The sequence below is a fragment of the Pipra filicauda genome, unplaced genomic scaffold (genome assembly GCF_003945595.2).
Source record: "Pipra filicauda isolate LSUMZ 115617 unplaced genomic scaffold, ASM394559v2 scaffold285_size1263560_pilon, whole genome shotgun sequence".
Classification (NCBI taxonomy): Eukaryota; Metazoa; Chordata; class Aves; order Passeriformes; family Pipridae; genus Pipra; species Pipra filicauda.
Window position 1 is genome coordinate 232276 of NW_024104404.1, and position 27586 is coordinate 259861.

The 27586-nt window shown below is 47.7% G+C and overlaps 1 protein-coding gene across 2 annotated transcripts; it reads right to left on the reverse strand.

Moving 5' to 3' along the window:
• Window positions 1-1991: 1991 nt before the first annotated feature.
• LOC113989700 (excitatory amino acid transporter 4-like) lies at window positions 1992-26669 on the reverse strand. Of its 2 annotated transcripts, XM_027724537.2 has the most exons (12): window positions 26501-26669; window positions 15908-16156; window positions 14946-15083; window positions 13945-14149; window positions 13032-13074; window positions 12130-12470; window positions 9678-9911; window positions 8456-8650; window positions 7895-8029; window positions 6744-6847; window positions 4370-4397; window positions 1992-3676 (listed from the first exon to the last, which is right to left on the reverse strand). In XM_027724537.2, exons 2-11 carry the CDS (start codon window positions 16119-16121, stop codon window positions 4393-4395), a joined length of 1614 nt encoding a protein of 537 aa, XP_027580338.1. In that variant the 5' UTR covers window positions 16122-16156; window positions 26501-26669; the 3' UTR covers window positions 1992-3676; window positions 4370-4392. The 2 variants fall into 2 exon arrangements, with proteins under 2 accessions (XP_027580338.1, XP_027580334.2); XM_027724533.2 differs by lacking the exons at window positions 1992-3676; window positions 4370-4397 and having other exon boundaries at window positions 6231-6847.
• Between the last annotated feature and the right edge of the window lie 917 nt (window positions 26670-27586).

Below are 27586 nucleotides of genomic sequence, written 5' to 3' on the forward strand. Positions count from 1 at the left end.
CCGCTGCCCCAGCCTTCCTTCTCCTCCGCGGTCCCCTGCAGCCGGCTGCCCAGACCGCTCCCGAATACCTGCAAGGATGGAGACTCCATAACCTCTCTGGTCGCCCTGTGCCAGTGCTCCAACACCCTCTCGGTAAAAAAGCGTTTCCTGATGTTCAGGGGGAGCCTCCCGTGTTTCAGTTTGTGCCCATTGCCTCTTGTCCTGTCTCAGGGCACTACTGAGAGAAGAGCCTGGCTCCATCTTCACCCCTCCCGATCTACACTGACAAAATCCTTCCTTTTGTTATAAGTAAATGAAACTTAGGCTAAAATATAGCAGCAAAATTTATTAAAGATTTATATAAATTGCAGATAAGCCAAACAGCGCACTGGGCTGCCGGGGAGACCCCTGCTCCACACACGGCCAGCAAAGCAGTGGGCAAAAGCAGTAATCTTTATACCATTGTCGATTCCCTTCCCACAGTCACTTGTTATCCCTCTATTGGATTCGAGTTCGCAGGTCTGGGTCTGGTTGGTTCTTTTGCAAGCTCGCTTTCAGTTGCCAGGTACTTCCCTTTCCATAGTTTTAGGTAATTTTTCGTCCTTGAGGCCTACTGTGTGAATCTCTTCCACATGTCCATCTTGGATACTTTTTATCGTCTTCCTTCTTGACCCTTTGATCCTTGTCCTTCCCGTCGTTACTTTAAGCGTACACTTTTAGACAATATACAAAAGACTTATTCAGTAAGGCATAACAACTTGTTTTGTCAGCTTAGAAACTGCAGCTGCAGGGCTATCAGCTTATAGTACTGACAGATTAATTGCCCATTCTGTAACTTACAGTCCACCGGCCTTAACAGAACCTTGATTACAATTATATATATATATATATATATAAATATAACATGCAATACTATTAAAAGAGTAAATTACTACAACTATTACAACTATTACTACTACTAATTCGATGAGTAAATTACTTTACTACTACTAATCTATTACACTTTCTGCAGGCTGAGCAGTCCCAGGTCTCCCAGCCTTTCCTCAGGGGAGATGCCCCAGTCTCTCCATCATCTCTGCAGTCCCTCCCTGGACTCTCTCCGGTGTGTCCGTGTCTCTCGCAGTGGGGAGCCCACACCAGGACACAGCACACGGGCTGTGGCCTCCCCAGTGCTGAGGGTGGGATCCCATCCCCGCCCTGACAGGCCAGGAAGGGCAGGGGCACAGCAAAGGCTCGGGTTCAACTCAGCACCTGCCAGAACCCTCAGGTCCTTCCCCACAGAGCTGCTCCCCAGCAGGTCAGCCCCAGCACGTGTTGGTGCACGGGGGGTTATTCCTCCCCACGGAGCAGGACTTTGCATTTCTCTTGGCTGAGCTTCATGAGGTCCCCAGTAGCCCGTTTTTCCATCATGTTGAAAGATTAAACAAAATTTGAAGAGTCAAAGGACCCTTGAGACTTGTCTCAAGGTGGTATTTGGTGAGAGGACAATGGGCAATGGGCACAAATCGAAAGATAAGTTCTATTTTAACAAAGAAAAGCTTTTTTTACTGTGGGGTTGATTGACTGCTGGAACAGGTTGCCCAGAGAGGGCGTGGAACCTACATCCTCAGAGATGTTCAAAATCCAACCAAAGTCCTGAGCAGCCTTTGCTAGCAGCTTTCACTTTGTGTAGATACCATGCCATTAATGCAACATTTTAGTGAGTAATGTAAACCCATTATTGTTTATGCCTCAGACACCTTTTCCACATAACCTTTTTGTTGGCGTAGATTTTCCAGTTGGAAGTATGTGCTGCACATGAAGCAAGCCTTGTGCAGCCTTGCCAGTTTATGGATATATGCCAAAAATGGCATCAAAGTAAAAGCTTTAGGGAAAGGCCTTGTAAAAATCTGAGATTAGTATTTGACTCACGACATAAGCACGTGGAGATGATGCTAAAAGCAACACTCCTGACTTTGTAAGGTCACGGTCAGGAGGAAAAATAATAGGAAAAAAAAAATCATGGAAAAGCATTGTGGAAAAAAATTCCCTTTATTTTTCAAGTATGCAAACTATCTGTATTATCACTGAAACTCACAGCATGAAGAAAAAGCCCTCAGGAATTAACAGAGTCAAACTGCCTGAATGCCATGAACACACTGTACAGGACCGATTTCCAGTTCTTCCTTGGGCACAGCAGAAGGACATAGAATTTCATGGACAGATCTGACTCCTGGAATAATGTGCATGTATCACAGGCAGATGTAATGTGACACATGGCCTAACTGAAAATCTCTATTCTTCCTGGATTTTCTCTCTTCAAATTAATTTTGAGGAGATGTGTCCTAGTCCAAGAGCTCCTCGCATACACATGCATTGAGATAGCTCTCTGTTTCACCCCAAATTTTACCCATCTCTAATCATTAGGAAGAGATCTGTTTGCAAACAGGAGAAACTTGGAAAATTTCTCCAGGTAGAAGCAGCAGGACTGCAGTAAAGAAAAGACTGCATAAGCTCTCAAATATCTGGTAATTTTAAAAGACAGTGGATAAAATGATTTAATACTTTCAGTTATCCAGTTTTGAAGGCTGAGTTCATACAAGGTCAACACTGGATTTGGAATGAGTACAAACACTTTTGTATTCTTCACTGAGGTCTGAAAGCCTGCCCCTTGCCAAGACAGATGCAGTGGGGATGGGGGTCTTTGGGATGTGTACAGGGAAGCCAAAGCCAAAGTGGAGAATTTTCTCTATACATTAAGAAGTTCTTGTTACGTCACCAGCAGGTACAAGTCAAAATCAACACACAGTGAGGTCCTTCCTGGCAAACCTGGCTTTGGATGACTCGTTTGTGGAATGAAGTAGAGCAGCCTCTGTTTTTTGTTTTAAGGATGAGATTAGTTGGGTAAATCAAGGTGGGTGAAGTGTGCAGCTTTACACAGAGTGAGAGTTTAGTATTGGCTTTCCTGCTTGGATTAGCAACAAAAAAATTGACTCTGTGCATGTGTATGCTTGCACACATGCACTCCTTTCATATATATATCATATATATATAAAATGTACATATACACAAATTCCTGACAGTACTTTGCTACTCAGGTACTGTAAACAGTCCCAATCATAAACTGGTTAACAACATGAGCAAACACCAGAGCTAAAAAATTATCAACTGGATTCTGAAATTCCCCATGGAAGACTGGTTTGCAGTGTTTGAAAATGAGGCTTCTACTTGTTTGTGCTCCGTTAATCTTGAGTTGAAAGCAGAAATCACAAACAGCAAGGCTTGATGTGTAACAGCTTTGTGGGAACATCAGCAAACGTGTGGGTGCAAAGGGTGTGGAGAGCCCCTTGTCTGACATGTGTACATGTCTGCTAACAGCAACTGAAAACAGGTTAGACTCCTGCTGAGTTTTATTAAAGTATCATTAGGATCCTTCCAGATAGCTTTTAGAAATGATCAGGCTGGAAGGACCCTTTGCAGTATCTCTAAACCAGAAAGCACGTGCATATATTGTAAAGCCAGAAGGGACACTTATGATCATCTAGTGTGACTGTCTGTATAACCCAAGCCATAGGACTTCCAAAAATTAATTCCCATTTGAGCTACAGTTCAATCCAACAAGCTTTTCTTCCGATTCATCCTTCAGTTTGCCCTTTATATACAGGAAGTCTCTTCAGGATTAGAATTCATCGTTTTCTTGAAAAGTTGGACAAATAGTCTGAAAAAGACCAAGAAGGAAAACAAAGATGCAGTTAATTATGGACAAATTGAAATTACTAAAGTAATAATAACCCACTGCACAGACACAGGCTGGGAAATTGCTAGATAGGCAGCAGTTCTGCTTAAAATTATATAGGAATTATCGTGTGTTATCACTGGAGTAAAGTCAACGCTATCGTGCTGTTGTTAAAAAATAAAGCCCTTTATTGGGTTTTATAAGCAGGTCTGTTCTTTATGAAGGTTTAGACTCATGTCAGCTGAGCAGTGTTAATGATAAGCTAGTGCTGTCTTAGCCCACTATGTAAGTATATCTTAAAACTCTTTGATTAAGAGTGTATCTTAATGCAGTGTATCTTAAAACTCTTTGATTAAGATCCAGTTTTTAGATACAGCCATCTCATCAAAATAAGAGTGTAACCTCACTAAGAGTTAAGATGAACAGACTTGAGTTTGCTGTATGTATGCATCAGGGACAGTTATCCTGATCAGCCAATGCATAGCATGCTGTTAAAGGATGGGAACACGAGTCCAAGATCGAAATCTTAATGTACAGGAAATACTTTTTCCTTGGTGCTCAGCACTAACAAATCTTTCGTTAGATTTTTGTGTCAAATTTTAGTCATTCCACTTCAAGAAAGATGTGGAACAGTGAGGAAAAAGTGCAGAGAAGAAGAACATGAAGGATTATTACCTGTAAGGGTATACGGGGTCTGTTTAGTCTAGAAAGAAGAAAAGCAGACATTATAAAAGTATTCATACAAGATAAAAAAAAAAATGCTGCAAAGAGGAGGATAGTGGTTTGTTATCCTGCTCACTTGCCCCCTGCTAGAGTAGATCTCTTGTCAAAATAAGCAACCTGCCTCCCACAGTCAGAAACAACCTGCTGCCTTAGGGTCTGGAGCCAGCACTGCTCAATGGAGCTACCACACCCTTCTGGTTACCCTGCCCTGCTACCACTCTGTGGTGGTTTGAGACCCCCCAAAATCCACCACACACTCTCACATGGAAGGGATGCATTTGTGCATTTCCTTCAGGTTTGAAATAATCGTCCAGCCCATAAAAATAGGATACTCTGCCTACAGGACGTGGAATGTGGCAGCACCTGCATGTAACCCTGCTGTGTCTGAACAATGAAAAAGAGCCTCAGGATCTGGCTTTGAACATCTCAAGCAGTGTGTTTGAGGAAGCTCTGTTGGTGCAGGGGAGGGCAGGTGTGTGGTTGTAGTTGGTAAAGTGGACTCCAGCTGATGCCTCTGAGGTCTTGCTTCCATGAGGTGCTCCTCTGAGGGTATGGCTATGGCTAGGGATGAAGAGCATCAGTGTGGAAAGGCAGGGTAAGTGACCCAGTGGGTTGGGAATAATGTGCAGGCCTCAAGTGAAAGCTGCCCAGTTTGGATAGTTTGGCTGTGGGCCAGGAGGCTGCTCACTGCTGTGCCTGAGCTGAGCTGTGCCAAAAGCAGGACAGCTACACTGCAGCAGCCCCCACACTGTGGGTCCTTAACATATTCCTGGTTATGCCTAGACATTCATCTTCTGGATGTTCATGGACCTGGATATTATGGAGCAAGTCCCAGTGGTCCTGTTCACTGTTGTGGGAGATACCAGCTGTGTTCCTGGCCATGCCAGGGAAGGGGGAGAGAGCATGGGTGAAGCATGTCCCTACTTCTGGCTTTAGCTTCTGAGATGTTTTGGATGTCATTTGGGATTATGTTCAAGTGTGTTAAACAGAAGCTGAACTCCATTTTGTAGGAGCTGAAAGATATATCCTGAATTTATAAGTTTGGGGTCTGGCAAACTTGTGCAAAGGCTAAGAAATTATTTGGCTCTGCCTGTAAAAGACAAGGAGCTACAGAAAGACAGAGATTTCAGACTAATCTGAGTTGGAAGGGACCCACAAGGATTGTAGAGTCCAACTCTTAAGTGAATGACCCATATGGGAACTGAGCTCACAGACCTTGGTGTTATTAGCACCATGCTCAAACCAACTGAGCTAGAAATATTTGAAAACACATTCTGGAGCAATGTGTCTGAAAATAGCCAAAGATGAGCACAGGAACCATTTCCTTAGGAATCTTGTGATGAGGAGTGAAACTCTTTTCTGAGCAAATCTGTCATTCCTGGCATGGACTGTCCACTCAGCTGCTCAGGTGGGCAAACTGTTCATAAACTTTGCATTTGCCCTTCTTGTTTCACAAGGGGAGAAGAGTTTGCTAAAGAGAAATGAAGTTAACTGTCTTGGCAGAGCTTGGTAGAGGGGAGAGCTGTTTCAGAGACTCAATAATGGATATAATAAATTCTTTAACTGTTTGCTTCTTTCCCAATCCTTTAGCATCTGCCATTGAGGAGAAGTCTATTGATCCCTACTGGTGCTGCCAGCCAGCACAGTCAGCCCTGTCCCTGCTGTATGGTCCCACATTCCTTTAGGGCCTGGGTGACTCTAGTATCTGCAGCCAGATGGGTTGCCAGAGGAGCTCTCAAAAAGCATCATCTGCATATCTGTGCAAATACCAGGACTGTGAACAAGGAGGTCAATGCTAAAAGATTGCCTGGGTGAAGGCACTAAGCAAGTGGAGACTTTGCAGCTGTATCCTGCAGGGCAGAGTTATGGCAGCATTTTGGTGCCAGTCCACAGGTGGTGGTGTTCCCAACCCAGCTGGCCACTTAGTTCAAAAATAGAGGAGCTCCTACTCCAGCTCCTTCACTGAGTCTTCTTTACTCAGGTCTAACTCTTGGACCCCATAAGAATGACTAAATCAGGCTTTTGTGGAGTAAAACTTTCTTTGCAGTTTAATTTTCTCCTCTTTAATGCCAGAGAGAAAGAGGGGAGAAACAGGATCAGGGAAGACTGCGTGTGGCAGAGGGGGGAGAAAAGTGAGTGCCTTGCAGAGTGGCTCTTTCTCTGTCCTCCACTATGGACTTCTGTTTCAAGTTTTGCCTTTTTACAGCATTAGTCTGCACTGCTGCCCGATTTCACAGTGCTGTCTCATTCCTGGGGTGCCTCTGGGTGTCGTTCTGTGGGCAAACCAGGTGGGAGAGCTGTTCTTTCTCCTCTATCCCAGATTTACCAAGGTCGCAGTCCTGTGCATCCAGCTCGTGCCGGGAGAGATGCTCCACAATTCCAGCCCCCAGAGAATCCCCCAGGACATTGGTGGTTGTTCTAAGGCGGTCCCTGAAAAATCAGAGAGAAAAACAAAATACAGTTTCATAGTAACAGCTGAGGGATGAAAAGAATTCAAAAGCAGTGGGTGCTTTGCTGAAGTTGTGCAATGGAACCACCTAGGGGCAGAGGGGGTGAACACCCACCCTCGGAGGGGACAAGCTGGGCTAATAAGAAGCAGATCCTGAGAGGTGGGATAGTGCTTTTTGTGGGGGCAATGTCCTCCCTTACATAATGGCTCGGGTGTGAAAACCCTCCGGGGAAGTACCAGGACATTCACACGTGAGCCTGAAGGTTTTCATCCCTTCTGATGGGGCAGAATTGGCTCAACTACACCGATGTGAAAGGCAGCTGCAATGTCTTAGAAGGTGTCAGAAACCATCAAAGACCCCCTCGAAGTGCTCTGTGATCCACAATGTTACATCAGACAGTGCAAAACTCCCCACTCCAGAGGAGGTACCTGGGCGTTCCCACCTGAACCTGAGCATATTAAACTTTGTGTTTCATGGGCTTCCCCACCCCTGGTGGATCAAGACTGTGACAACCTCTTTGACCAACAGACATCTAAAGTGCAAAACCCAAGTCTCATTGCTGGACCCACAGGTGGTGACTATATACCTTTCTATTCTTATCCTTCCTTTCTCCTTCTTTCTTTTCCCTTATACATTTCCCTAAGTGTTTTTTTAAATGCTTTTATATTACAGTAGGTAATAATAACCAAAACAGCTACATACTTGCTTTCCATTGCAAACAAATTGTTCTAAAATAAACCCTACAAACATATATTTATAAACACCAATCATTCAGTGTCATTTCACTCTAATGCCACCCCTAGGGATCTAGAAACAAGAACCTGGGTTACCCTTGCCTTCTGGGGTGGGTCATAACTCACGGGCAGAGGGAGATACTGTGCAAAGCTCTCATGGGTATAGGTGTGTTTTAAGCTTAATGGTACAAGTTACTGAGCCTGCTTTTAGCAGAGACATTAGGAATACAGAGGAGCTCTGTAAGCACTGGCAGGAGTGCACAGCAGGGCATGCTGCTGAGCAAAGAACTTACAGAAACCAGTCCACTGCGATGATCAGTGTGATGTCCTCAGTAGGCAGCCCCACTGATGTCAGCACTATAACCATTGTCACCAGTCCTGCCTGGGGAATACCTGCAGCTCCGATGCTGGCTGCTGTGGCAGTGATGCTGGAGGGAACAGGAAAGCACAGCTATCAGCAAAGGGAAGAAAAGAGGTGGTCACATTTGCAGAAATGTCAGGAAGTAGCTCAAACTCATCACCTACAAAACACCTTGGCAGTCCTTCTGCCCTGGTCACTGAGCAGGATGGTGACACAGGGGACATCAACACCACGTCAGACTGCCCTTGACAGGCACCTTCTCATGACAGACTGCACCCAACAGCTTCTCCTAATACCTGGGCATGCAAGAAGGGCTCAAGTGGAGCCTCAAAGATGTGGTGCCCAAATCATATGTACTTTGACACTTGGAGCTGTAGTATAACCCCTCTTTCCCATACTTTTTTTTTTCCTTATTGCATAGCAAAAGAGAAACCTTACACACTTCAGATAAGCCAACAAAACCGAAGCCCTTCCTGTAGTTCCAAAAAGTCACCTTATTGTGATGATTTGCCCGAAGTCAAGCTCATAGTTGTTGACCTGTGCAATGAAGATTGCTGCGAGGGCCTCGTACAGAGCAGTGCCATCCATGTTAATTGTGGCTCCCACAGGCAGCACAAACCTTGTGATGCGCCTGTCCACACCATTATTTTGTTCCAGGCACCTGAAGGTGATGGGCAGAGTAGCTGAGCTGAAAGGAATTTACAAAACAACATGAATTGTGTATGCTGACTTTGGAAGAAGGACTAAGCCTCTGCCTGGTTTATGACCTTACCCACCTGCTTTTTCACCCTGCCATGTGAGCCAGAGGCCAGAAGCTGCTAGAAGAAAGAACAGTCTAAGCAAGGCTTCCTCAGATATGATGCACACTGCAGTTGCACGCTCAGGCATGGCTTTCCTCAGGGGGCTGGGACAGAGTCTGTGTAACCCTGAGCTGATGATGCTGGTATAATGCCAAAAGAAGGTGATGCTGGGGCATTCAGAGTACATAGGACAGAGCTGCAAGACCAAAACTCCTTTTCCAGCTATTAAAAAAAACCTTGAGCCCTTTCTCACCCCTCTCAGTCCCTAAGACAAGAATGACCCATGTGTGAGAACAAACCTTGCAGAGAAAGCAGAGAATTGTTCCTGAAAGAGAACATGAGCAGGAAAAGTGCTGTGTGTTTTGGTGTGAGAATGTATGTGGAAGAGACCGCTCCGTGCTTACCAGGAAATTAATATGACAAGAAACACAGCACTTAGTGAAACAACAGCTACCTACAGTCCCTTTGCTTTGGCCGTGTGACATGGCAGTGAGAGTCACTGAACAGACTGGTGTTGATGCCTTTGTGCAGTTTAATGCCAGCTGCACACAGTCTGTGTGCCTGGGAGAGAGAGCTGTGAAATGTGCCCAAGCACACGCGGGTGAGAGGTGTGTGCCTGTGCAATGCTGCGATTCAGCAGGATTTGATATCTGTCCTGAGCATTTCAGTGCTGTAAGCAAAGTCACCTCTATGTTTGGTAAGGAGAAATGTGGGCCATTCACTGAGGGGCAGAGCTGTCCGTGTCATTAGGGCTCCTGAGCAGGAGAGTGGGAATCTTTCCACTCCCAAATGAGTTTGGCTGCTCCAGTGCCAGTGCTAGGAATTGTGAGACCACAGTACTGCACTGAGAGCAACGGAGTGCTGACTCGTAGCATCCACACCAGCCCCAACCCTACTCCTACATAGCTGTCATACCTGGAGGAGGTGCCCAGGGCTGTGATGAGGGCCTGCAGGAGCCCTGCAATGAATACCCAGGGGTTTCGGTGGGTGACGATGAAGTAGAGCAGGGGCAGAATGCAGATGGCATGGATGAGGAGTCCCACGATGACAGTGAGCGTGTACATCCCCAGCTGGCCTCCCATCACTGCTAGGTCATCCATCTCCAGGATTTTGCCAGCAATTAAAAACATGATCCCAACTGGAGCATACCTGTGGCAGAAACACAAGCCCCGTGATTAGAACCGGCTCCCACACTTTCACACCAGCTTTAACACATGCTGCCTGGACAAATCCCCAGTAAGCCAGCACACTAGATTTGCTCACTGAGCCTAATCACTTGATGATACCCTAGAATCCTGGAGAGAGCTGGGACTTGTTCACCACATGGTCCACAAACAGCTCTTGTTGCACAGCTGGGGACTCCAGCACTCTGTCATGTGCACAGCTTGGGCACTGGTGGAGTTTTCCTCCTCCCTTTGGGTTCCCTAACTTGTTTCTACAACACTTCTTGCAGAATTGATAGGGGAGGTTATGTAGAGAAGCCTTCAGAGTCCCTTTCCTTCCTAACAGATCTTGGGCTGAGAGTATTTTTTTTACTGAGAAGCACAGGAAAGTACAGGAGAAACAGGGAACCAGGGAGTAAAAGCTGGAGTGTCCTGTAGGCTCTGGGCTATCAGCCTTGCTGTCTTCAGATGTTCACAGTTAGGGAATAGGAACACATAGGGATTCCAGATCTGGTGTAAGAAGCACTTGGCACGCCAACACCTGTAAAAGCAACCATGGCTCATAAAAAAACCTCGTTTTGAAGTACACTGCTATCCTTTCCATTCTTCAGGGCTTTTTCCCCCTCCATAACAGTGCATCTCACAAGCAGCAGAGAGGCTCCACAGAAAGGAAGTCGTAAGACAGACATGGAGAAAATCATGGGCACTAGTATAATAACTGGACCAGAGAAAATCCCAGATCCGTGGCCACACCTCTCAGGGCTGGGCCTCTCCAGCTCAAGAGCTCACATGCAATTCATGCACAAGGCTCAGAGGTCCACATGCCAAACTCCAACTTAGCCTGGGAGGTTTGGAAAAGTTTCAGGAAAGGATTTCATGAATATTTCATTTCCTCTCACCATCCTTGGCTTCAGCCAGTGACCAGATCTTCCCAGGAAGAACAGGCTCCTGGGAGATGATCTGCAGACTGTGGCTTCAGGAAGGAGTGCTGGACTGTAGCTGACAGTCCTGCCTCCCATACCAGCAGGATTTTAAAAGTCAGGAGGTCTCTCCAGACACTCCCTGCTGTATGTGCACAGGCAGTGTCCCAAGTGTAAGCAATGTTCTATATATCAACACCTTGCCTTCCTTCATCTAAGGGGAGCTTGAAGGAGCAGTGTTGAAGGTCTCTGGGGTTGTGTGCAGGTCTACTTGTTCTGCTGTGCTCATGCTCTCCCTTCTATGCCCTTAGGCAACTCTTATCTCTTTTTAGGAAGGAAAAGCCTCAAGTTCTGGCTCAGACATGGAGTAAAAGATCCCAGGAGGGTTGGGGCTTCCCAACACTCTGCTATGAGCTCAGGGATGTTCTTCCCCTTTGTACCTTTTTGTGTAAGGCCTGTCGCCCTGTGCTCAGGGTTTTGCTCTGAGATATAAGACTGTAAGACCAAGGAATCTAAAGTGATATAAAATGGGAGAGGGTGTGGGGCTGACAGCTCCCTTCCCTGTCAGATATGTGCATGTATTCTGCCAGACCCGCATCTCTCCTGTTTTGCAGTACCTAACACAACCTTGAGCTCTAGAGGGATAAAGAGCTTAAAATAACAGGATTTGGTAAAATGCTGCCTTCGAGAGAAGACTTGTCTCAGCAATGCCTTGCTTGTCTGGACCATGTGTCACAGGGAGCCTTACACAGAAAGGAACAAGCTGAGTTCTAGAGGAATTGGGATCTGGGAGACCTCAAATGGAAAGGCAGTAACTTTAAGCTGATCCTCTCAACCCAGCTCAGCTCTCAGAGCTTTGCATACAGCTGCCACCCCAAAAGCACAAAAGTAGCAATAGGTTTCTGTGATTCATAGCTAAGTCAGACTCCTGGAACACAGCTGGAAGGGAAGCTTTTGGTGGGAAAGCCTCACACCCTACCCCTGTTAGTAAGGCTAAGAGATCTTCCACTCCAGCTCTCTGGTCTTCCAAGGATGTTTCCAGCAGCCTCAAGAAAAGCAAGTCCTGCTGTATCTGATATTTCTAAGGTAAAAACAAAAAGAACAGGAAATGAAATGTGAACAAATATCCCATCCAGACTTTTCCCTCCAGCCTGATGGAGCCAAAGGAGATCTGTGCCCATCTGCTTTTCCTGTGCATGGCATCCTTAAAGCTACCCCACTTCTCATCGTGTCAGTGGAAACTGCACCTGCAGACCTCCTGCTCCAACCGGCCGTGCTCCTCACCAGATGATAATGGCCACCAGCCTCATGATGGCTTCGTTGAGGCAGTTAAAGAACTCCCGCAGGGCCCGTCCCTTCTGCTTCATGCTGCCGATCATCAAACCGAAGCACATGGAGAACACTACCAGCCCCAGTGCGTTCACCCCATTGGCTGAGCCCGGGATGGGAATGACTTCTTCAAAGGTCAGCACCTCGGAGATGGTCCCCAGGGCTTGAGTGACGTTCTCCAGGATGCTGGTGAAGTTCTCAGGCGCGGGGATCTGGGTGGTGGTGACACCTGCTGTGGCATTGCTGCTGTGGAGGATGGTCCTGGTGAAGACCCTGGTGCTGTACTGCGTCTTGTACTGAAAAGACACAGATTGTCAGATGCACTCACAGGCCCTAGTTCAGAAGCTCGGGACACGTGCTAGGCTCTTGCATCCCTTCCTAAAGTAAGGAGAGTACTGCAACTTGCTGCTGATCTGTGTGGGAAATTCGCCTCGCCTGTTCCCAAGCTCCTCAGGGTAGTACTTTCACCAGAAAGTTTAGAAATTTCATAGAGCCAAAGTTCAAAAGACACCACTAGAGCATCTCATGTTGCTAGGACTGGGATGTTTGGCTTCTCTGATCACCCTTTGTGCTGCTTCCAAGGGTGCTGGCATTACAGAAGAGACAAATCCTTAGGAGGATCTGCTCCATTTCACTGCCAGTCCAAGCCTGCTATCAGAGATCATGCAAACCCTTCCTGCCTCTGTGGGATGGGATGCAAGTTGAAGCCCCCAGCTACATACAGCTTGAAAATCTTGCAGACTAATGACTGCAGCAGTCAGACCCAGGGAAGCAATTGCTATTCCATCCCTCAGAGAAGAGGGTAGGACCATGGCTAGGGCACAGGGTGCAAAGATAGACCAGGGGAGATTTCATACCTGTTTGAAGCAGGCTTCTACCAGGTTGGGTGGGAACATATTCCTGCAGTAGATAAAACAAGGAAAGAGTTATTGTTGAACTGGGAAGAAAACATGGGCTTCCTGGCCAACTTCTTTGTCCTGGAGCAGTGTCTGAGGTCACAACTGTCACAATGTTTGCTCAAGCCCTTTCTGTCTGAATGACAGAAGAAAGGAATATGCTGATCTGAGTGCAGCACCTCTTGCATCATGTCAGACTCCTGCTGCATCTTTTCAGACTCCAGAAGGTTATTCAGATATGTGGAAAGAAACTGCACACTGGGACATAGGTACATTGTAAGAGCATCATCAAACCCAACTGAAGCTTGAAACAATACCATATTACAGTGTTTCATATACTGCCTTGCTCTCAGCCTCACCTCTGCAACTGTCATTTGAGCTCTCTGTTATCTTGTACCTCAGAAACATGGCTCCATACCACTTGAGATGGTACAGCTTTGCAATTCACTGTGTAAGGTCACAGCAAGGGAGGGAGGGACAATGTCTTGGGAACCATTTCCTTGATCTCCTTTGGTCACTGAAGATGGGTATTTGGACTAGCCTTTGCTGGGTGAATTCCTGGAAGGCATGCAGCCACTGATGGTTTTCATTGCTTGTTTTGCTGAGCATACCTTGGCCTCTTGCATTAAGACTCAGAAGGGCTGGACTCCAAGCCAAGCACTCAACCTCTGAGTGGTAAAGCCAGTTAACTAGAGTAAGCTATGAGTAGTAGGCTGGCCAAGACTCAACCATTAACCTCTTTCCCCAAGACTAAACCATTAACCTCTTTCCCTAAGACTGTATGCCTAAAGCTGTGACACTTCAAAAGGACATTACATGGAGGAATGTAGTCTCACTGATACAGTCTCAACACGAGACCATCCTGTTCACCTACCTCACCAAGTCCATGAAGGCATCTGTGGTCTGCACCTGCTCAATTCTGCCTTCTCGGTGGAGCTTGTCCTTAGATCCTTTTCCTGGGTGGATGATGATCACCATGAGGATGCCAATGAAGACTGCTATGACTGTGGTCACCATGTAGTAGACAATGGCACGCATCCCCATCTTCCCTGAGACTCTGCTATCCAGGGAGGCCATTCCTGGGGTGTCACACAGAGAGACGAGGTGAGCAAGTCTATTGTCTTAGAGAGAGGGGGGAAGCCTGAGGAAGATTCAAAGGGTGCAAGGCACATGCATGAGTTGGGCAGGGAGCTAGGGTCTCTAGGAAGCACAGCATACAGGGGGCAGACTTTGGAGTTCCAGGGTGATGTGGATACAGGAGGATGTGGCTTGTGGTCATGAAGGAGCATAACAGTGGTGGGTCTTAGGCTGCATTTAGGAGCGTAGCAATTTTCTTCAAAAGCTCTCAGGAGGGAAATAATCCCCTCCCGGTACATTGGGCCTTTCAGTCCCTAAGGGTGGGATGTTTCAGGAGATGGAATGCCTTTCAGTCCCTCCTGCTGTCTGAAAGCTTGGCTGTCTGGCATATCTTCAGTGAGGATCTGGGTGAAACAAGCCCTCCAGCTGGTGATCAACCTCAGTCCTTTTGGACTGACACAAACTAACCTTCTCTAGGCTGGAGGAAACCTGAAGCTGACTTGGGCAACAAACTTGACATTTGAGGTTACCTGGGATGAAATCCTTGTTACTGCTCAAGCACTGGGCATTGGAACCACTGCGTTGTGTTCTCCCCACTCTTCTGAGAAAGCACAAGCCTTCTGCTCCTCTGCCCTACTCCTGAGCCAGCAGGGGGATGAATGTGGGTCATGTTCGCTGTGGTTAGCCAAGCTAATCCAAGCACCTCCAGCTGGGGCACAAAGGGGCACTCCAACAACAGCTGCCATCTGTCTTTGCTGACCATTGCCTGGGCTGAAAGGAGCAGAAAGCACTTCTCACCTGTAATCAAGCTGGAGACAATAAGAGGAAGGACCAACATCTGGAGCATACGCATCAACAGCTCGCCAGGGAAGGAGAAATACTTGATCTGGCGATAGGTCAGCTGGTAGGGCCGGAGGGAGAATGCCAGGATAATCCCTGTGGATCAGCAAGGGATGAGAATGGAAATGGGACAATGTGATCCAGTGGTCTGTCCCTCAGTCCTACAGCTTGGCTTTTCTCTTTCTCATCTCCTTTCAGCTCCCCCTCTCCCCAAAGGAACAAATGCTCATTTTCTAAAAGGCTATGATCCAGTTTTTACTGTATGCTCTCTCTCCCTCTGACATATTTATGTGCACAGCAGCCTTGTGCTAAACCACAGGTCTCCTTATTCCTTCTCTGTTCCTCTTCTGGGGTCTGTTCCCGGGAAACTCATGAACACTGTGACTACACAGTTCAGAGTCTTTGTCCATTCACCTCTTAAAGCTGAGTTCAGCCAGTGAGTTAGAGACATATAGCCTGGATCAAAAGCTAGGGACAACCTGCTATCTGCTGAGCAGATTTGCTGTGCATTGTATCACGGCCCCTCACATCAGTTCTGGTCCTGTCAGGCTAAAGGGATGAATCTGAAGACCCCTTGTGCCTGCAGCTGCACTCACAAGATGCCTCTGAAGAAACCTGGATGATTTTTATAAGGATTGGTTGAGCTGGATCATCAAACCCTTTCTGTTGTTGACTGTTCCTATACTGCAGCCAGAAAGGATCAACAAGGACTCCCTCCTGCACACATCCCCTCTGCGGGGTCTGTTGTTCTTGCACACAAAGGCACTCGCTTTGTGCTGATGTGGACAGCACTTCCAGCTGCCAGCTTATCAACTTCCCCTCCCCACCCAAATCGCTACAACAAAACAAAACCTCTGTAGAATAAACAGACATTTCCCCACGCTTACGAACGGCGCCTGGTGCTGCCGGCAGCTCCGTACCTAGCAGGACGGCGGCGATGGTGAAGAGGACGAAGGCGTTTCTCCTGAGGAAGCTCTTGGCGCTCTGGGCAGTGATGCTGTGCATGCGCTTCTTGGCCCGCGCCGCTCGCTTCTGCACGGCCTGGCGGAGCCGCCGCACCCGGCTCTCGGCGTGGAGCCGCTTGGCTGCGTCCTCATTGAGGAACAGGCTGTTGACGTGGCTCTGCTCGCTCATGGCCAGCACGGCTGCTCAGTCCCCCGGGTACAGCTCTGCCGGGCACCGAGAAGGACAGGCAGGAAAGCATAAGTCGCTGCACACCTTCCCTTCATCTTTAGGTCATTTCCCTTGGCCCTGAGCACATTTATTTAGAGCTGATTCTCAGCCTTGGCCATATTGATCAACATAACTGGTCTACTCTGGCCTCCCATCGGGAGGTCTGGAGACACACTGTCTTTAACGCTGCTGATGCTTTTGAGAACGCAGCAGGATCACTCTTGAGGAGAAAAGACAGCGCAGAAAGAATTGTGTCTTGCAGAATATTCCACCTAAGGAGTCTTTCTGCTGTGCCTTTTGCAGGATCACTCTTGAGGAGAAAAGACAACGCAGAAAGAATTGTGTCTTGCAGAATATTCCACCTAAGGAGTCTTTCTGCTGTGCCTTTTGCAGCCGGACCTGCCTGTCTCGTATTGGCCTTTTTAGCCACCAGCGTGTTTGTAACAAACGTGGGTAGAGCCCTTCCCAAATCTTCGTTTGCAAGGCCTAGCCATGATGATGATGATGAATGCGCTCTCCTCTGCCCATCTGCAAGGAGCAGACCTCATGGAAAGCATCTAAGGGGCTGCCAGGGTCTTGTCACTACTGCTCTGGTGCCTCTAGAAAAGCTCTGGCTACTATAGCCCCCAGCCTGCGCTGAGAAGTGGCTTGTGGTGGGCTGGGCAGCCAAAAAGGGCTCCACAGCCACCCAGGCTTTTCATCAGTTTGGACAGGAATGTATTTTTATCACCTGGCAATAAACCCTTTTCCTGTACACAAACTCTTCCAAACAAAACCAAGCAGCAAACATTTCTGACATACCTCCTAGGTGGACAGGCCCCTACCAGAACAGCTTTTCCCATGGCAGTGAGTGGCACTGGCTGTTTCTGTAGAAAGGAACAGAATCCCTTTGCCTTCTGTGGAGCCTGAGGATAAGACTTTATTTACTGATTTTCCTTATAAACATAACAAGACTTTCAAGTAGTATCTCTTGTCAAACTCCACTGATGGGGTTAACTCTTGTCTTGTCCTCACAAATACTAAGATTGAAACCAAACCTACTCCAAAGAGGTAAATGAAGAACCAATTCTGCTCCATTAGCAACTGGCTGCAAGGCCTGGAGCAATCTACTGTACTTTATCCATTCATTTTTTACTATTATTCCTATATTCTTCAGAACAAAAGAACAAGGGGGCTACAGAGGCAAACCAGTCCCCTCTGGAGTGCTAGAAGGCACCAACCCAACAGTTCTTATCATAAGGGAGACTATTGACTGACTATGCAGGTTCCATTTTCCTTCTGTCACTGTGCCTTGACAGACACAAGGTCTGAAAACGATTCTTCTTCCCAGAAGTTTGCAAAGATAATACAAGCCTACATGAAACCAAAGAAGAACAAAGTCACCTTAGCACATCAGCAAGTGCTGGAAGGCCTGTCTTTGGTGTTGTAAATCAAATAAGAGCTACTCCATTTGTAATCCTAAATTTAAACCAAAGAAACCCTCACAACTGAGACTATATTCTCTATAAAATACACATATAGTGTCTTCCATCCGGACCCAGATAAATGCCTATCATGACCTGAAGACACTGCCTTAAAGAGGAGCTGGTTCATGGTACAGATTGCAAAGTCATTTCCACAGAAGGTGGAGGAAAACCTCCATTCTGAGAGAAGGTTTGTTTGCACAGATGCTGATGCCTCCGTGAGGTTCAGAGCAGCAGTGGCCTGGCCAAGTCACTCTAAGCCCTCCCAAGGCTGAGCTTTGCCACTGGCAAAGATTCTGGGCATTTGCTATGGGAACCTTTCAGTGCTTCTGTGGTCATCCCACCTTTTGGATCAACAAACAGCATTCTGTAGATTTTGATCCACTCATTCCAGCTTGATCACAACTCCCTTCCTTACTACACCACCCCCTTCTATCTGCTGATGGAGACAATACACACCAGACTGCATGAAAACTTTGCCTGTGCTCCTTCTTTTCACTGCCAGTTCTGTTTTTCACAGCTACCCATAAAAAAAATGAACTGCAAAGTACATATTCTTTCCATTAATTGAGTTCATGCCTCCTGAACTCAACAGTAGCTTAAGGAACAACGGATTCAATCCCCTGTGTCCCAGAATGGACTTGTATTATTTATGCAGTAGCCACCCAAATACAGAGTTGGACAAAAAACATTATTGGCTGTCAGGTTCCAAAGACCCAGGACTTTCACACATCTTGTATCCTCTTGTCTTGCCAGTTACTGACATCACCGACCCTACAAGGAAGAGGACACCTCTCAGATCTCACTCTTTTCATTCAGATAATCCCTTTTGTCATCCACCTTATCTACTTTTCTCTAGAAGTCTGTCCCAGAGCTTACTGCCCTTATAATGAAATAAGTAACTGCACAGTCAGCAGCTGGAGGGATACAAAATTATAGACTAGAACATTCCAGTTGGGAGGGACCTACAAGGGTCACCTCATCCAACTTCCTGACCCTCTCAGGGCTGACCAAAAGTTGTTGCAAAGGCCACTGTCCAAATACCTCTTAAACACTGACAGGCCTGGGCCATCGACTGCCTCTTAAGGAAGCCTTTTCTAGGGTTTGACCACCCTGTCCATAAAGAAATTACAAAATCACAGAGTAGTTGGGATTGGAAGTGACCTCTGGAGATCATCCAGTCCAACTCCTCCACCAAGGCAGGGTCACCCAGAGCAGGTGACACAATAATGTACCCAGGTGGGTTTGGAATATCTCCAGAGAGGGAGACCCCATGACCTCCCTGGGCAGCCTGTTCCAGTGCTCTGGCACCCTCAATGTAAAGAAGTTCTTCACCCTCACATTGAGGTGGAACTTCTTGTGTTTTAGTTTCCGGCTGTTACCTTTTGTCCTGTTGCTTGGGCATTCAAATGCTTCCTAATGTCCTGTCTGACCCTCCCCTGACACAGCTTTGAACCATTCCCAGTTGTGCTGTCCCTGAATCCCGGGAAGAAGAGCCCAGCACCTCCCTCTCCACATTCCCTCCTCAGGAAGCTGCAGAGCAACGACTTCACCCCTCAGCCTCCTTTTCTCTGAAGGAGACAAGCCCAGACCTCTCAGGATCCTCACAGGATGTGTCTGCCAGCCCTTCACCGGGAGGTTGACCCTCCATTCCCCTCCTCTGGACACATTTGAGGACCTTCACATCCTTCTTCAGTGTTGGGGCTCAGCCCTGCACACAGTGCTCCAGGTGAGGCCACACCAATGCTGACCAGTGCAGGATAATCCCCTCCCTGGACCGGCTGGTTGTGCTTTGATGTCCCCAGCATGAGATTTGCCCTCTCAGCTGCCTGGGCACCCTGCTCACTCCTCTTAAGCCTGCTGCTGATCAGCACCCCCAGGTCCCTTTCTGCAGGGCTGCTCTCCAGCCACTCCTCTCCCAGTCTAGACTTGCACCACCTTCGCTTTATCAACTGGGTGTGTGACCTCATCCTAGAAGGAGATCAAACTGGTTAAAGAGGACTTTTCCTTTGTGAACACACGTTGGCTGGTTAATGATTGCATTATTCTTTAAATGCTTTTCAGTAGTACTCAGTATGACCTTCTCCATAATTTTTCTAGAAGCTGAGGTTAGATTCACAGCTCTGGAGTTAGTCCCTTCTGTCTTCCCTCACACCTTTCTTGTGGATTGGAACAGCATTGGCTTGCCTCCAGTCAGCAGAGATGCAGTGCAGCTTCCTACAGCAGAACAGATTACCACCCAAGAGCAGAACCACCAAGGAAAGTTTTAAACCTCAGACACTCTTTTTCTTACTCCCAAACCACTCACTCTTCAGGAAACAACCCAACACACCTTGGTAAGGTGCAGTGCTGCCTTGCTTCAGTGTGCAAAGCTCCAAATTCTTTAGTGAAGTGAAAAGTCACGTCGATGGCTCTGAAATCACCCACCACAGACTTGCTACACACAAAACAGAGTTCCCACTTGCTGTGACGACCTGAGGAGACCCATGTGGATCCAGGAGTATGGAAAAATGGGCTCCCTCTCCTCCAATCCTTGCCTTTCTTGGAGCTGGACCATACCACAGCAACAGCACAAACTCCTGTACAGGGAAGGTGGGGGTAGAACCTACAGATATAAAGGGACTCACCTGCTCTTTTCTCCAGATATCTCCCCATCCACATGCACTGGAAAATGTACTTTTGTGCGAACAAAATGAAATTTCTGTATTGATATGGGAAAATGCTGGATTAATAATTAGATTCCATGTTTCATCCTGTGCTCAGCAGCCTCCTCAGAGCAAAACTTACTGCACAGAGGGAACTCACTGGCAGATCTTACTCCTGTGATGTCCCCACCCTCTTGCTAACTCGCTCCCTTTCTCTGTCTGCATATTTTGCAATAGAGAGGCCCCCTCCACAGCACTTTCCCTCTGCATCTCTGGATTTGTTTATCTGTTGCATCAGCTGGAAGTTCTCAGACTGTTGCAGTCAGTCATCAGAGTACTCTTGTCAATGGCTTGGATTTTTCTTCTTGTGAGGAAGAAGGTGGCTTTGCCCTCTTGGTGCAGGTTGCTCTTATCCACGGCTGCTCCTCCAGGCTCCACTCAGCCAGGAACACTGAGGTATTTGAGAGCATTTTTGGAGGTTCAACGAGGGGGCATAGGGTATTTTGCAAGAAATTTCAGTGTTGCAAAACCAATGCCTAGTTCCTGGCAGTGAGGTTTCACATAAACAGTGGAATTTTGGCTATTTTAGGGGCATCAGTCAGAAGACAGTGAAAGTGAAAAATGAGGAAGGAAGAGTCCTGGCACTACATTTTGTCCTGCTTTTTGCAGATTTTTCTGTGGTTATCTTCCTATCTAAACCAGGGAGTTTTCCAATATGGGGGGAGGAGGGCAATAGAGCATAAGGACCTATAAAGAGCTAGAAAGCAGGAAATCTCTGAATCAGCTGAGATGTATCTGTTCCAGTTTGTCCTGGACGTTGAAGAACACCTGTCCTCTTTATGCCCTGTCCCTGCTAAAGCAGCCAACATCAGAAAAGCTGACACCATCCAGTGTGCAGCACCTTCCCGTGAGCACATTTTAAAGACAGAAGGTATTAAAATCCTGGTTGAGGGGAGATGGGAGCTGGCCATGGCACAATCCCAGGGCTGGAGGGCTGAGTGCAGGAGCATCAGGGCAGGTTTGCATCTGCTTCTCACACATTGCATCATTTTGGCCCCACAAAGTTCCACACTTAGAATCTGAGAGTAAAATATTCCACACAGCAGAGAAACATGTTGAAACTATATCTTGTATGTGTGCTTTGACTACAGACTCTGGAAAAACACACAGCCTCCCACATCTTTGTCCGTGCCCCTCTCCTGGAGAAAAGACCAGCTTATTAAAATGGAGAACTAGGGAGAAAAGGAGAAGTAAAAGGCAATCTTCAAATGCATCTAGTTGAAGAAAAACCCACATCACTAAGGATATAACCTCAGTGCCAGATCAGCCAGAGTTTTTAAAAATCTTTTATCGAGGATCATGTATGAAAGGTTTTTAAAGCAGTGGATATACCATGGGATGAAAGAGGAGATCCCTTTGTCAGCACTGCTTGTGGTGACAGTCCACCAACAGAGATTTCAGTTGTGAGGTCCAAAAAGAAACTGTGCAGAGGGCTGAGCTGTTCATTTGCTCACAAGTGACTGGAAGGATGATCTGCTCTGTCAAAAAGTGAAAAGCAGTAAACATAGAAAGAAAAACTCTTAATTGTACACTCCAATGACTCAAAAAGATACTGGAAAGATCACAGAAAAGCACAAGCTGACAGAAAAACAGTACTAGGAATTACTGTGGGATAAATTAGGGGATAGAAAATATAGAGCGTGCTCCACCCCTGAGAGGATGAGTGGCAGCTGGGACAGAGTTAATTTATTTCCTAGTAGTTGGAACAGTGCTGTGTTTGGAATTTAGGGTGAAAGTAATCTCAGACTTTGTCTTGTGATAAAGTGCCCAGGCATGAATTGCACTTGTGGAAATGATACAGCTTTCATGTTGCAACACCAAATGCTCAAGACTGTGGAGATTTTTCAGTTCTCAGAAACCCATATGCACATCTTGAATATTGCTACATCAGAACAGCAGGAAAAAAAATGAAATTATTGGGGCAACTTTTAAGCTGTTTGCTGAGGAAATTTTGCATTTAACTCAGATTCTAGGAAAGCTGCTGTGAAAGTCTTCAGTTTCTTCTTACTTTGTTTTTTGTGCAGGTTGAGCTACAGAAAAAAACCCAGCCAAGTCTGACTTTTATAAAGCTGCCATCGCTGAAATGTTCCTGCACTCAGTTATTCAAACAGCAGCATCGAGAGGCAGGCTGTAAGTATTTCTAATTTTTTTTCATGTGGTGAAAGGTTTTGCACTGTCTGTAATGAGGTGGTTTGTGTCCATGGGAGCTCACAAGCAAGCTTCTCCTTGAACCCTGCAAGTGCCAGGCTGCCAGCAGAGGTGAAAGGGAGACTTTGCTCAGGAATTTATGGGTCAGGAATCCGGTCTGTGCACTGGGCAGGCAGATACACCCTGTGTCTACCTGTGCCATGGTGCTGGGGCAGCCCTGCAGAGCCCCAGGGGAGTGGTGCCTGTCCCTGGGCAGTGTTGGTGCAGTGCAGAGCCCAGTGCTGTACAGCTGCCTCTGGAGGCAGGAGCTGGAGGAGCTGGAGGAGGTGGGCTGTGTCTGCACATGCAGAGCTACACTGCCAAGAGAGGGCACAGTTTCATGTGGAAAACATCTCCCGAGAGCCCAGGGCAGTGGTGCTGGCCAGAGGACGTCAGTTCTGTGTGGCAGTGATGTGCTGAATACTGTGCAGACAGTTCTGCTGCCCACAGAGAACCCATTTCACTTCATGTTTAGAAACAGAGGGGACAACCTGATGTTTCACGTGAGCTTCTCATGCCTTAGCACACCTTTACAATAGGAACAGAAACTACACATAGAGAAAAAAATTTACTTCAAGCCTGTGCACATCTCTGCCCTCACTGCAGAGGCAACAGCTCTGGTGTCACAGGGCAGTGAGTGTTCTGAGCATGGGGGGACACTGCAGACATCTCTGGCCTGGTTTTGTCCAGGCCATGGTCAGGGTCAGGCTGTGCTGGGTGAAGAGGAAATACATTTGACTACTTTACATGGTTCAGAAAAAAGTCAACATCAAACCCAAAAAACAGTGCAGCCTTTTCTTAGTGCCTGCATCCAGTACATCACCCCTGGGACCACAGAACTCCTGGGACATCCTGGGTGGGACCAGAACCAGGGCCCAGAAACCCTGCTGTGTTTGTGCCAGTGGGTTGAGAGAGGTGACTCCCCCTCTTCACTCAGCACTGGTGAGGCCACAGCTGGCATGCTGTGTCAAGGTCTGGGTTCCCCAGTATGAGAGAGTCCACTGAAGGACTGCAGAGGTGATGGAGGGACTGGGGCATCTCCCCTGAGGAAAGGCTGGGAGAGCTGGGACTGCTCAGCCTAGAGGAGAGAATACTTGGGGAAGGGGGTGTCTTATCAATGTACACCTGAAGGGAGGGTGTGAAGAAGACAGTGCCAGATCCTTCTCAGTGTTTCCCCGTGACCAGATGAGTGACCAGCTGCATGTGAACTGAAGTACCAGGAAATTCCCCTTAAGCATAAAGTTGTCTTTGTCACTGCAAGACAGACTTAACTGAGGCAGGATGCCCAGAGAAGGTGTGGGGTCTCCATCCTTGGAGATATTCAAAAGCTGTCTGGACACAGGCTTGAGCAACCAGCTGTGACTGACTCTGCTTTGGGCAGGGCAGTTGGACTAGATGATGTCCAGGGGTCCCTGCCAACCTCAGCCATGCTGTGACCTTCATTCTGCTGATGTGCTGTGAGACAAGGCTTTCAGGATTTCAGACAGCACTGACACATCCTGTCCAGGAAGTGTCCTGGAGCTCATTTACATGTATAATTATCACATGTATAATATTTATATATTATATAAATATATAATTATATTTACATGTATAATTCTCTCACCCTCTGAGCCCTGCACAACACTCCTGCACCACACTGAAAGATGAACAAGAAAATGCCACTTCACTGAAACAACCAAGAGCCATTTGTGGCTGTTGGACAGACAGTGAGGAGCTCAGGGGTGTGTCAGCAGAGGGGGAGCCTTCGGTCAGGTGAATCCACTGTGATACATTCCTATATTCCTCTGGGAAAGAAGGTGGTCCTGGCCACTGGCAAGGCATGGCATTACAGGGCACTCCTGCCATAGTGTGTGGGGTTGGTGACAGTAAAGAAAATTTCAGATGAAGACTGCATCTGCCTTCTTGCCCTGTGCTGTGCTCTGTCATGAGACAGAGCACCAGTCAGCTCGTGCCTGCTCCCTCTGCCCTCGCGCGGCACCTGGCACAGCTTTCTGATTGCTAGGGTGTCCAAGAGATATCAGCTGGTGATCGAATAGCCTGCCTCGAGGAAGGCAAAAATCTGCATGGCCAACACATCAGGGGAGAGCTCCAGCTTCCAGAGGGTTCAGGCTCTTGGCTTGGATAAACCCAGTTGTCAGCACTCAGAACAAATGAGTGGGAGACAGTGATTGAAATGCTGGTGCTTTACACCATTGTCCTACTATTGCTAATGTCTGTGTAGAAGAACACACAAGGGGTTAATCTAATTAGCCACTTTTACTCCTGGGAGTGGCAGAACTCAGCCAAATTAGAATGTCCACCGCAAAGCCTCTCCCAGGTTTACCAGACTCCAGGGGCTGGGACAAGAGAGGCAATATATTCCCAAGGCAGCGATGTTTGGTACAGCACATACTGTCACACTGTGCCATGGGCGTGGCATGTGGCACTCAGTCAAGCCGTGCTGCTAAAGGGATGACCCTGGAAAAGCATGTCAGAGCCAGGCATCTCCTTCACCCAAGGCTGCCCCAGGCTCCGTCTTCCCTCTGCTACCACAACTCCCTTTTTTGTTTTCATTGCTGAAAGCCAGCCAGAGACTGGAATAATCCACTTGGAATCACTGTTTCTCTTATCTCCAAGGAAACTCTGCTTTATGTTCAAAATCGAAACCACCAGGATTTTAAGTCTCCACAGGTAGCAGCGGGGAAGCACCCGAAGTGGGAGAAGAGGGAGGAATCTATGCAGAAGGAGAGGAGTTGGGAAGAGCTGTGCACAAGCTCAGCAAATATGGAAGGGCAAGGCAAGGGGTCACTGAAAAAGCTGTGCCAGTCTTTCCAAGGTGGATTTCTAGTGCTGGGTCACTTAGGGAGAGGGCAGGAGTTAAACAGCCCGTCCTCGAGCGGTGGGAGGGGAGGCTCGGCGCTTGCGAGGAAGGGAAGGGACCTGCCCCTCTGCTCAGTGGTCTGAAAACTGCCATTAGCAGCTGTCAAATCCTACTTGCTTTTGGGCAGACCACGGGAACTCCCGAGTGGGGAGTTACAGACCCCCCTGACAGCTGAGTAATGCGGGTGCTTCGCACGGACCGTCTTTGCAAGGACAGCAAAGGAGGAGTGGATGTCTCCGCTCCCACCTGACCTCCCCCCATCAATAGCTCAGTGCCTGTTGTCAGGAGCATTGAATCCAGCCACTGGACATTGGCTGGACATTTTTTTCAATCCTGAGGACCAGGATCTCTATCCTCACAGGACTCACAGACCCCCTGGCTGGAGGCATCCTCGCCCCTGATGCTGTTGGATCCTTTGGAGCCTGGCCCATTGCTTGCCCTTGGGAAGGGAAGTATGAGCTGAAAGCAGTACAGCCAAAGTGCCTGTGATGAAAATTTCCGTTCACAAGCCCAACTGGGGTGAACTCAGCCACCTCTGTGTTGCTATAGCAGCCCCTGGCAGGGCTTCCTGCTCAGTGAAGTGCTAGGGCATCTCTGTTTTCCACTTGGTACCTGGCAGCCAGCTCCTGCCCAGACAATCCCTACCACAACAATGGACCCAGGAGGAGAATAGATCTGCCCAGGGCCCATCCACTGACCCACCTCTGTAAGACAGCACCAGCTAGGGGGAGAGGAATCTGAAACAGGCAGGAATTTCAGCCCAGCTAAGCTCTAAAATGACAAAGTGATTACCAGCTGAACAGCGGGTTTGGGGCCTAAGTCCAGTAGTGGGAGGACAAGTGCTCTCCCCATTGCCCCCTACTCATGCCAAGGTCCTGTGACAAGGTTGTCCCACTCAAGCTGCCCACCAAGCATTTAATCCCAGCCTGGAACGTACAGTCCCACTTTTAAAGCACTCCCCTCTGGGCAGCCCCATGTCCTAAAGCAGACAAGAGCTATCCCTGGCACTCTCTCATGCACATGCCCAAGGAAATCTCCTGCTACCCTCCTTCCCTGCTTCAGCCCCTGGAAGTTGGCACCACTCTTATTCATGCATTCAGATTCGCTGACAAAACCACTCACCTGGAACCAGCACAGGTTGTCAAGCAGGGAGGGCAGCGGGTCTTTTTCGTCTTGGGGGATTATTCTGAGTTGTTTCGTTCTTCAATTCTTTCAGCTCAAAGGCAGGAAGCAGGATATTCTCTCTAGAAAGATACAGTGTTAGCAGAGAGCTCTGAGCAGCACCTCCTGAGAGAGGAAAGGAAGACTGTAATATGCTCAGGATACATGGCAGTAAGGGGTGGGGGAGTGGCATGTAGGAGGAGACTGAAAAAATCTTCGATGATTGCAGGAGACCAAAGCACAGAAAGCACCTGTCACCAGGAGGTTGCATGGAGCCCATTCTGGGTCTCACAGTACCAGCGGGTTTGCACTTTCTTCTGCCTCCTCACACAAGCTGCAAGGAGAGTTAACAGTAACAGAGAGCAGGGCAGCTGTTAAATGAGATCAGATCTCGTCCCCATCCCAGTCCTGCCCCTCATGAGGGTTCCTTCCACGAGGGAGGCTGCATGCATAAGTACAGCCAGCAGCAACAGCTGGATACTGGACAGGCAGATCCTTCACTCGTCTAGTCTGTGTGCACAGGACCTCAGAGGTCCAGACACACCCCTGTGGTTTGTCCAGATCAGCCTGAGGGGATGGGCATGTGTCTGTGCCTCAGCCAAATTGCTGCAGTTCCCCTTTGGTGCATGAGGCAAGTTGTGAGGAGGAATCGGTTCACTGAGCATGCAAAGGAAATACATGAGCAGCACAGTCTTTAAGGGAGACAGACTCTGCCTTCAAGGAAGCAGGCAAAGCTTCCACTGTCTTTACTCACTGATTTCTTAAATATTGATTTCTTGGATAGGATTCCCACATTTCAAAATTTCTATCAGTGCACTATGCCAGAACCACAAGTCAGGTTGCAGGTGTGAGCCCCACGCAGCCTGTGCTGGCCTCTGAATGCAGCAGAGTGAAAAACTATGTCCAAAAAACCAGGCACAGCACCAAAGTCACAACAGCACCTCTGTTTCTATTCCTACCAGATACATGACTCACAATGGACATAAAAGCTGTTTCCTGAAAGTAGCCTTCTCCTTAATTCAGGTGACCTCAGTGGGGGCCTTTGCC

Coding starts and splice junctions, on each gene's coding strand:
- LOC113989700 (XM_027724533.2), bottom strand. CDS start 16,121: ATGAGCGAGCAGAGCCACGTCAACAGCCTGTTCCTCAATGAGGACGCA. Junction 14,150..14,945: donor TGTCTCCAGCTTGATTACAG/GTGAGAAGTGCT, acceptor GTGACACCCCAG/GAATGGCCTCCCTGGATAGC. Junction 8,030..8,455: donor GGGCAAATCATCACAATAAG/GTGACTTTTTGG, acceptor TGTTCCCTCCAG/CATCACTGCCACAGCAGCCA.